At 28.1% G+C, this 11,212-nt stretch overlaps 1 protein-coding gene across 1 annotated transcript; it reads right to left on the bottom strand.

Moving 5' to 3' along the window:
* Window positions 1-5,892: 5,892 nt before the first annotated feature.
* On the bottom strand, window positions 5,893-8,735 carry LOC105133314 (glutamine synthetase cytosolic isozyme 2). The gene is made up of 12 exons (XM_011037256.1): window positions 8,555-8,735; window positions 8,305-8,344; window positions 8,116-8,219; window positions 7,960-8,008; window positions 7,758-7,864; window positions 7,512-7,599; window positions 7,136-7,264; window positions 6,946-7,020; window positions 6,793-6,846; window positions 6,639-6,676; window positions 6,386-6,545; window positions 5,893-6,305 (listed from the first exon to the last, which is right to left on the bottom strand). The coding sequence occupies exons 1-12, from the start codon at window positions 8,626-8,628 to the stop codon at window positions 6,153-6,155; spliced, it is 1,071 nt and encodes a 356-aa protein (XP_011035558.1). The 5' UTR covers window positions 8,629-8,735; the 3' UTR covers window positions 5,893-6,152.
* Between the last annotated feature and the right edge of the window lie 2,477 nt (window positions 8,736-11,212).

Raw genomic sequence — 11,212 nt, 5'->3', positions numbered from 1 at the left:
TATTTTATATTTACACTTCTTTCTTATTTAATATAGGTATAAGACCAATTAATAATATTAGTCTCCAGAACATGGATGACTAATTAAGACCATAACTATTCATTTATTAATTTCAATTTTTACATAATAGGCCATGAACAAAAGAAAGCATTAAATGTAACTTAAATATAATATTTTTAAAATCTATTTAATACAGGTATTGGGTGTTGTGCACCTACTTATAGTGTGCAACGATCCCACACCTCCTTTAATTTAAGGCCTAGCTATTGTGATATCTTTGTCATTATAAAGCTAATTTCATTAATATCATTTCCATTAACTTAGGAATCGTGTAACAATCCTTATTATCTCAACATCATATATTTCACATACATGAAATAAATACCTTTTTTTCTAATTTATTCCACCACTTCTAGCCACTTAACTCGTTTTTTTAAATTTTTATTTCAATTTATTTTTGAACATGAAAATAAATATTTATTCCAAATCTCTTAAAATAAATATCTCCGTCTCTCTTTCCCATTACCTTCTTTAACTAAAACTTACACTAAATAGAAATATGAGTTTTTCTTCCGGTTCTTTGAAAATTTATTTCATAATCATTCTTTAATTATCTCTTAGAATACCATTAAACACAAATTATATAACAATAAAAACAACCAATTTCGTTCTTCCTAACATTACCTAGCCGAAATTCTCATACCAAGAGAATACATTATGTTTCCTTGTTATTTTTTCACAATTCACACATGATCCATTAGTTTTTTTTCATGTTTAAAAACATGATTCCAAACCAAACTTATCACTACAGCAACCCACTTTATTTTTCTCAACATTCCATAATATACATTCACATTACCAACCTCAAAATCATGCCAACCATCTATATCTTCTAAGTTATACTAACATGTGTTGATTTTTTATTGAAGAAAAACCATAGAGTAAAATTCCTCCCGCAATTTTTTATTTATTTATTTATCCTTGTTCCAGGTCATTTCCTAGGGTTCTGCGAGGCAATTTCGGAACTAAATTTTTAATTTTACTTTGTATAATCTTTTGGGCATGTTCTTATTGATTTTGTGTGGGTTTGATTGATTTATATGTGTGGGAAATTATTTGAATCTCATGTTTCGTTTAAGTATGGATTTTCTTATTTTGAATGCTAAGATTTTTATTTTTCTTATTAAAAAAAGACGATGGAAAATATTTTATGTGTATATATGTGGGTAATTTTTTTTTTTTTATGTTAATGATTTTTATGAAAGAGTTGGCTATTGAACTATGATCACATGAACATGTTACACTTTGATTTTTTTTTTTGGAAAATATTTTATGTGTATATATGTGGGCAATTTTTTTTTCTTATGTTAATGATTTTTACCAAAGAGTTGGCTATTGAACTATGATCGCATGAACATGTTACACTTTGATTTGTTTTTTTTTTATATATATAAAAAAGATTATTTTGTGATTTAAGTTTAGCTCGAGGGTGATAGATCACTCAATGGGTTTTGTTTTTGCAAGTTAAAAAAATTTTGTTTTTAAAAAAATTATATGTATATATTATTTTTTTCAAAAATATAAAATCGATATATGAGTTAAAAGGTTTCTTTTTTATTCATTTTAATGCAATAAATCATTATTTTACCAATATAGTCGCCCTCCTATTAACTATAAATTTTTTATATATAACAAAATTGAATTCTATTTTTATTTGTAAACACTTTTCTTTTTGCTAATGTTACTGTGTTTATTTTTTTTCATGGATTTTTTTTAATATATAATTTAAGATATTATCCAAACAAGAAAATTTAGACTAGTTTAAGATGATCTTGAAAAACTTATTAAGTATGAGTGGTAATTTTTAGGTATATTTTAAATAATCAAAGAAATAAGTTCAAAGTATAATTTCTAATTTGCTTTCCTATCAGGCCCAATGTGTTTAAAAAATAATGATGGGATTTTATAGTTAGGTTTAGGTCTCAAATTATTTTTATAGGATTTATAATATTTACCAAACATGTATATATCAATTTAAACAAAATTAAGCATAATAAAAAAATTTATTACTAGATTCAAGCTTAATACAGCGTAGGTAAAATACTTTAGGGTCATCTTAAGGAGATTTTCTTCAATCAAATATATCATAGTCGCAAATGGAGACTCCCATTTTTCTCTCATGGCTTCCACATAACAATGCACTACGTGATGTTTTATTTCTTTCTGTTACAGTAGTGATTGAATTAAAAGGTATGTTTAGAAATGTATTTGTAGTTATTTTTTAAAATATTTTTTATTTTTAAAATCAGTATATCAAAATAATTTAAAAATAATAATTAAAAATAAAAAAAATTAAATATTAATTAAAAATAAAAAAAATTAAATATTTTTAAAATATAAAAACAAATAATTCCGAAACCACAAAATAAAATCAACATTGATGGATGTTGATACTTTAACATGCATGGTCGGAAACAGAATCGGTCTAGGCCGGGGATTGTCTCAACGATGGTCCGAGACCTTCATTTAACAAGATATATACATTTAATTTTCATATATATATATATATATATAGATATATATGTTGTTCCAAAGTTGATGATATATCCTTTAACATGGATCGATGATTAAAGATCCAGAAATGGATCTAATTAAAAACAGGGAGGCCACATGGGATGATGCGTTGCTTTCTTGTCTCTTTGGTTATGGAAGAATATGTTGTCGGAAAAGGACAATGAATTTGGTTTCTTCGTCATGGTTGCATTAGGAATACGGACGCCATTATCCTCATTTCACGTATTGCGTTTATGAATCATACATGATTTATTAAAATCAAAGATGGATCCCCTCCCCCCATCATAATAATAATAATAATAATAATAATAAGAATAATAATAAGAATAATAATAATAATCATGATTACAATTATTTTTCATAAAATCAAAACCATAATTTTCTAATAGCCATCTTAATATTTTTTTTTATTTTTAATGATATAATTATAGAATATTAATTTTATACCGTTTGAATTAAAAATTATCATAAAAATAATTATTTAAAAAATATATTATATTATAATAAAAATTAAACTTATGATACAAACTAAATATGAAAATGTATAATTTTTTTTAATATTTTCACATTTCTAGAAATCGCTTGCACATAAAAAAGAATAATTATATTGCTCATATTTTCTTTACTTAGAAAACAGTGGAAAACTTGAATTGAAAACTGTGAAGAACATCTCAAATATATTTTCTAAATTCAATATAATTTTAAAAAACTGGAAAACTAAGTTTTATGGATAGAAAATTAATGTTGCATTCGAAATGGAAGTTTCAATCTTCTTTATTTCCACTCTAATTTTTTTAAAAATGAGAGCATAATATATAGTCTCTAAGTTTCTTCCAAAAAGACATTGTTTTTTTTTAAATTAAATGCTTGCTTTAAAATAAAATTAATATAAAAATTTATTTGATAATAACATTAAAATTTATTTAAGCTTTGATGACTTTAATGGGAGCCATCCCGGAACTCGATTGGTGACCATCACACCGTCACCAACAAACACTAGCTACTGGTCAATCATAGGACTTAGGAGTCATTTTTCTATTTCTTGAAATTGATGTGTGTTTAATTAAAATAATATATAATTTATTTAATAAAAATAATATATAATTATGGTAAAGCTTTATTCTATGACAAAAGAAAATTAATAATGTTTTCCCAGCAATCAATGTATTCCAATCACACTGATTGTAAATAAAATTGTCCATAACAATACACAAATAGTTTGTTGTAATACTACGCAATTATTTCATGATTCTATTTATCATTTGTACAAGGAAGAGACTTTTAAAGAACTATAAATTATAATTTTTAAAAATAACGAATGAAAATGCTATGATATTAACTTTTAAAATATTATTAAATAATTAAAAAATCATAAACATAATCAAAATTCTCATAGCAGTAAAGTAAAAGATACATGATATTACTGGGTGGAATGGCGTCTTACGCCTTCTGCTGTCACGGGTTCGAGCCCTGGAGTTGCATGCCTGTCAGCCCCGCGCTGCCTTACCTGCCTGCTGGGTTTGCAGGGTGTTCAGTGGGCCGTGGGGATTAGTCGTGGTGCGCGTAAGCTGACCCGGACACCCCACGTAAATCAAAAAAAAAAAAAGATACATGATATATTAAAATAATATTTTTATTTTTAAAATTTATTTTTGATATTACTAAATTAAAAATATTAAAAATAATAAAAAATAATAATTTTTTAAAAATATTCAGATTAAAAACAGACACGTGGCAATAAACAGACTAAAATAGTAATTTTAAAAAAAAACTGGATTATAACGCAAATAATTAATAGTTGATTGAATAAAGGGGGAGAAAAGAAATAAAGAATAAAGATAAAAATAAAATAATATAAATTCGGATATGGATTTTTAAATCCCTCCACTGACACAGCACTCCACCAACCATGTAGGACCAACCTGAGTTGAAATGAGGACTTTGTTACCATGACTTATATAAGTCATTGTTTATTTATTTATTTATTTTTGTTAGATAATAGGCTGTTGGTGAAAAAAAAAATTAAAATATTGTTTTCAGGTTTTGTTTTACTGAAAATAAAAAAATAAGTTATCATATTTTATTTTATTTTTATTTTTTATAAGAACAACACAATAGAAAACAGAGGACGAAAACAATAAAAGAGCTAAAAAATCTTGTTTACTAATTTAGTTAAAAATACAACATAAATTTGATTGAAGTTGTGATAATTTGAAGAAGGAAGAAAGAAAACCTAGTGCATGGAGTGTAATAGATGGGAAAATGTTTAGTTTACATATTTTTTAAAAATACATTTTAATTAAAAAAATAAAATTATTTTTTAATTTTTTTTTGTAAAACACAACATTATAGTCCCACCGAAAAAAAAAATTAAAAAAATTGTTGGTGAGTATGATAGGGGTGTTTGGAAGTATAGTAATAATTGTTTTTTTAAGTGTTTTTTATTTGAAAATATATTAAAATAATATTTTATCAACAAATCAAAATAATTTAAAAATATAAAAAAATTAATTTTTTAACATATATTTTTAAACAATAAAAACAAACAATTTTTCTTTTTTAAAAAATCACAAATAATGCCCAAGAATTCTCTAAGGTATAAAAGGTCTCAACTTGCATGCGTTTGTGGGTGGGTGAGTGAGTGGTGACTCGGTAGTTGTTAGTGACAAGAAAAGGCTACGCAGGCTTCAAAAGCAAAGGCCAAAGTGGTACGGCATCGATGTCCCTTACCTACCTTTAAAAGATGGGTTAAAACAAAAAAAAAACAAAGTTGCGGACAGATATCCTTATTTCTTGACTACAGAGCACCACGTGGCTTTGCAATTTTTATTTTTTTCATACGTGGATTTTTCAACTTAGCTTGCATGAACCGAATTAGGTTTTTATATGCTCAACAACATTTCTGAAATAAGATTTATATATTTAGTTTATGGCCATTAGTATTAGCGAGCAGACAAAATTTAACTATAGCTCTTAACTTTTGCTGGGTATTGCATTTTAAATTAGGATTTGGATTTTATTTAAAATTATTTTTTTATATTTTTGTGTAGTTGCCAAAAATAATTTTTTTAAAAAATATTTTAATATATTTTTTAAAATAATTTTTCGTTTAAAAATATATTTAAATGAATTTTTTAAAAACATTTTTTTAATATTGACACATTAAAATCAAAAAAATAAAAATAAAAAACACTAAAATAAACATCAATTCAATGCTTTTTAAAAATTATAAACACTCTACAAAAACAAATTTCAGAAGCACTGCAAACACACCCACCCTTATAATGAATTTCTGTTCTTCCAACCATCTTCCGACAGATAATGGAGGCAGCAGGGCTTGATTCATTAATTGCAAAAGACAAAACACAACTAAATTCAGGGAACAGAGGACAATCATTTGTTATTTCAATGGGCATTCATCATTCCCAATAATAATTTCCCAGATGAAGAGGCAAATTCTTGTACCAAGATAACAATCCAATGGCAAGCCAGTTCTAACCGGGCACCAACTTTATCAAGAAAAGGCAATAGCCCACAATCACGATAATCAACCAGGAAGCAAGAATGGTGGTGATCTCTCATGGTTTCCAGAGGATGGTTGTCTCTGCGATCATGGAGGTCACAACGTAAGGATCCATATTGGAAGCAGGCCTTCTATCCTCGAAGTAACCTTTCCCTTCTCTCTCTGTATCCCTGCCAACTCTTACTGAAGCGCCACGATTCGCCACTCCCTATCAAATGAAGGCAACAACCATTTGAATCTTGAAAGATAATGCTGCAAATATTCCACAACGAAGAAAGATTATTTTACCCATGAGAAGGTGTGGATATCAGCTGTTTCATGACGACCAGTCAGACGACGCTCATTGCCTTCTCCGTAAGCAGCAATGTGCTCCTTATGCCTCAGTTGAAGGTTTCCAATGGCCTTCTTGATAATTTCAAACCCTCCATCATTTCTCATGGACTTGGTGCTGAAACAACCATCACAAACAATTATCAGACGCTCAATTTGAAACGCGTAAAAAAGAAAATCCATGTCTCTCTGTGTAAAGATCATATGTTACCTGTAGTTTGTGTGAGCACCAGCTCCATTCCAGTCACCCTAGCAAAACAAGGCACTCAACAAAGTTAAGAACAGTGCAAAAGCTTCCTAAACAAGATGTTCAAGCCTCTACTCTTGCATCATAAAAGATTTAGTTTCAGATATCAAAATCTAACCGCAATAGGTTTTGGGTCAAAGGAAACGACGACTCCAGCAATTTCAGCGATCCTCTGTTACCATAAAACCACAAGCATATGCATCAGCATCATATTTTGTTTCAAAAAGTTCATATTTATTAGCATGAACAAGAAAAAGTTTATAACAAGCACCTCAAGAATGTAACGGGCAACCCACAACTCATCTCCAGCAGAGATGCCAACAGAAGGGCCAACTTGGAATTCCCACTGTTAAGTTACAGAACGTCAAAGTCTTCAAACAATAATTCATAGCACAAACACTAAAAAACCCTTTGCATAGCTTTCAGAATGCCCCCCAAAATAAATAAAAAAAGTTACGTACCTGGCCAGGCATCACTTCTCCATTGATGCCAGAAATGTTGATCCCAGCATAAAGACATGCCTTGTAATGAGAGTCAACAATATCACGGCCAAAAGCCTTATCAGCACCAGCAGCACAATAGTAAGGGCCCTGTTTTGACAAACAAACAATTGTATTTTCGTTAATAGAGGACAGAAGGACCATTTAAGGAAGTCTGTTGAATAAAAACATGAGACCCCAAAAATGGGAATTGAATTTTTTTTTAGTTAAGATATTATTGCCAATAATTTACGATCGGGAGCTCAAGAATTTAGAGAAAAAGGAGATAATAAAATAGATTTAAAGGAAAGGAAAGGCACATCAAACCACAAAGAGAGGGGGGGGGGGAGATTAACACCTGAGGTCCAGGATAGCCACCAACAGGCCACCCAAGTGGCCATTTTAAATCCTTTTGCAGCAAGGTGTATTCTTGCTCTATACCATACCTACATATTTAAATTAAAATCAAAAGAATTATGATAGAACCCCCTAAATCTCTTAACAAAATAAAAAACGAAAAAGAATATTCACAAGTTAAAATTAAATAGAGAATATATGAAGAACAACTTTGAAAAACGAAGACATGGATTGAATAGATATGTACCAGGGCACCTCAGCAGCAACATCAGGATGGCTGAAAATCTTTGCTGCGTTGTGTCTCTTGTTAGTTGGGATTGGCTCTCCAGCTGGGGTGTAAGCATCACACATCACCTATAAATTTGCAATAAATAAACAGAAATTAAATTCTGAAGAAATATCAATGAGTGAATCGAACGAATTTTATTTGACAAGTGAAAGGGACTTACTAGGATGTTGTTGCCCCTTCTAAATGGATCCTTGAAGATTGCTTGTGGGCTATTTACATGACACCAAAACAAAAGTAAATCCATGCCCAAAAAGACAAGTGCCATTAAAACACACGCACACACGCAGTAAGGGGAGACAGAGAGTCGAGAGATAACTATAAGATGACTTCACTATCTTCTCCAGGAGCTTGGCCAGTGCTTGAACCGTCATAGTTCCATTTTGGAAGCTTTTTAGGATCACTCACCGCTCCAGTGAGTGTCTGTTTCATGTAAATCAACAAACTTTCAGAAAACAACAACTAAAAAGGTCATAATAGAAGCATTAACAGAGAAAATATTGATTACCCTGGCTTTGCTTCTAAGGTCCATACCAGAACCACCGATCCTGCAACATAAGTGACCGATCAAGATCAAGACTTTGAAAGACATTGAAGAAAAGAAGCGAGAAAGATCATTAATGATAGAACTGAAAGAATCCAATAAAAACTGAGAAATAACAGCATAACACCATTTGCAGTAAAAAGAAATGGAAAGAAACATAGCAAGAAAAGGGAAGAAAGACTGTAACGTGGGTGAAAGCGGAAATGATTGATACCATATGTATTCTGCAATGATCTTGTCAGTGGTATCAGAGAGGTTCAAGTTGATGAGATCAGTTAAGAGAGCCATGTTTGCAAGGAGAAAAGGAAAAGCAGAGAGCTCAGCGTTGAAAGCCTTTTCCTTCCTGGCTCAATGAATCTTTAGATGGAGAGAGAGAGAGTTCGCTCCGTTAAGATGGACCGAAGATGAATTTGGATTTATAGCGAGGATTTTGGTGTTCGAAACTATAATAAAATTTTTATATTTGAAAAGAAAATTTAATTTTTTTATTTTAAATAAAATTTTGATCTTAAAAACTAAAAATATATTATTTTAATATACTTTTAAATAAAAATATTTTAAAAAACAACCATTTTCAAAATACAACATCACATTGATTACATTGATTAATGAAATAGTTAGTAAATTTAAGTAATTATAATGAATTTTATAGATTTAAATATTGGAATATGATACAAATGAATTTATTTAATTTATTAGAGTACTGCATATTATACAAAAATATTATATAAGCAACTCGAATTATAGGGATATATAAGAATTTTGCCTAATTATATAATAATAGATGAAGTCATTTATTTATTCTAAAAGAATATTAAAAACATGTATTTAAAATACCATTTATTTTTATCAATTTGTAATACCTAAATCACCTCACAAAGAGACAACTACCACAATAATATATTTATAACATAAACTAACCTCCTACTTAATTGATCAAAATAGTATAAGTATTTAAATAAAACAATTAATGCAAGTATTTAAATAAAAATATTAATAAAATACAAGTACTTTATATGTCATTATCTCTTAAGAAAATAGAAAATATTAAAATAAACTTATTTAATGGAGAGTTAATTATCACGTTATCATCTCGATAACAGTAAAATTAATAAATAGAAAAAAATAAGTGCAATATTAAAATAAAAAGAAAAAAAATACATAATTTAAATACCATTATCCCTCGATCGAGAAGTAAACGGTTTCATTAAAACTTAACTATTTTCGAAATAAAATATAAAAATTGAAGGTGTGGTTAGGTCAGTCAATTGTGAACGGTAGGTGATGACTACAACGTGGGGGGGTTGTTTTCCTGACACCAAACCTCCTAATTTCTATTATTATTCTTTAATTGTGTTTATTTTCTTTTACTCTTTCTGTTTTAAATAATTATTCACGAATTCTTATATAAAAAATAATAATAAAGGACTCGCAAGAGAGTTCTTATTTAACCCAATTAGAAAGCTTGTAGTTATATTTAAGATCAGATTTTATTTTTTATTTTTTTATGGATATAAACCACTCAAATTTGATTATCACAATAATTATCAATTATTGTTCTCGAAGAAATTGTTTTTTATTGTTACATATGTTACTTTTTAAATTATTTTTTATTTGAAAATTTATTAAAATAATGTAATTTTTTATTTATCTTTGACATCACCAATAAAAAATAAAAAATACAAAATAATTCGAATTTAAAATATTTTTAAATACAAAATTAAACTATAATGCCAAACTATACCTAACTCTATCTCCTCTACCTCGTCTTCCATACAAGGATATCTTTAATCAAAAGCAATACATAAAGACACTTATGAAAATTGACTTGGAACCTAACAAAGCATCGTTGGAGATCAGAAATATGAGAAAGAAAAAATATATATATATATATATACACGATTTCATGTTAAATATGCTGTCCGTACATGTTCATGCTCCAAGATATTTTAGTTTTCAGTATCTTGTACCATGAGCAAGTTGAAGTCCTCATTGATGCTAATGGATCCTTTCTGTTTTCTTGATTTATGTTCTCACCTTTACTTTCCTATGAACTCTTTAACAACCCATTAATTGTTTTTACTAACCCTTTAATCATATGATATAAGTGGATTACTTTAGTCTTAATATAGATTACCATTAAACTGCTGAAGAAGAAGAAACGAAAAATAGCTATCAAGACATGTCCTTGTTCCAGGAAAATAATCTCGTGGATCACAAAGACAATAGAGTGAAAGAAAGTAATACAAGAAAATAATATAAATTATATTTAAAAATTTTATTTTATAATTCTGGATAAAGATAGTTTTTAGATATAATATTAGAATCTTGATAACTAAACGGTTATAAATTTAAATCTTATTATTTCTATTTATTTAATAAAAATTAAGCACAAGATAAATCTATATAAATTTTAAATTTAAAAAACTTTTACCTAAAATAAAATTATATCTTGAAATCTTACCTAATAGTTTGAGTTATTGGTTAAAATAATTTTTTTAACAAATAAATATTATACCTGAAAAAAATAAAACTGATGTGAACAGGCTGAGCCGATAAAGTGGATATCTATTTAATAAAATGGTTCTTTAACAAGTAAATGATGTGTTTAAAATAAAATAAAATTAAAGTTGGTTTCAAGAACAAGAATAGCTGAGCCAGTAGAGTGGACAGAAAAATTAAAAGATAGAAACAAGTTTCTAGTTTGATTTTCTTTGCGTGTTAGTATTAATGGTCATGAACCATGGGATATAAGTTATGTTTCACAAACTTTATTTGAGGTATAAAAACCTAGTCCGGTACGTTCAAGCTGATTCAAAATACACTATATATATATATATATATATATATATGACAGTCTCTGGGGTGTACG

Source organism: Populus euphratica, unplaced genomic scaffold, assembly GCF_000495115.2.
Source record: "Populus euphratica unplaced genomic scaffold, PopEup_1.0 scaffold114.1, whole genome shotgun sequence".
Classification (NCBI taxonomy): Eukaryota; Viridiplantae; Streptophyta; class Magnoliopsida; order Malpighiales; family Salicaceae; genus Populus; species Populus euphratica.
This window is presented reverse-complemented; position numbering and strand designations above follow the sequence as displayed.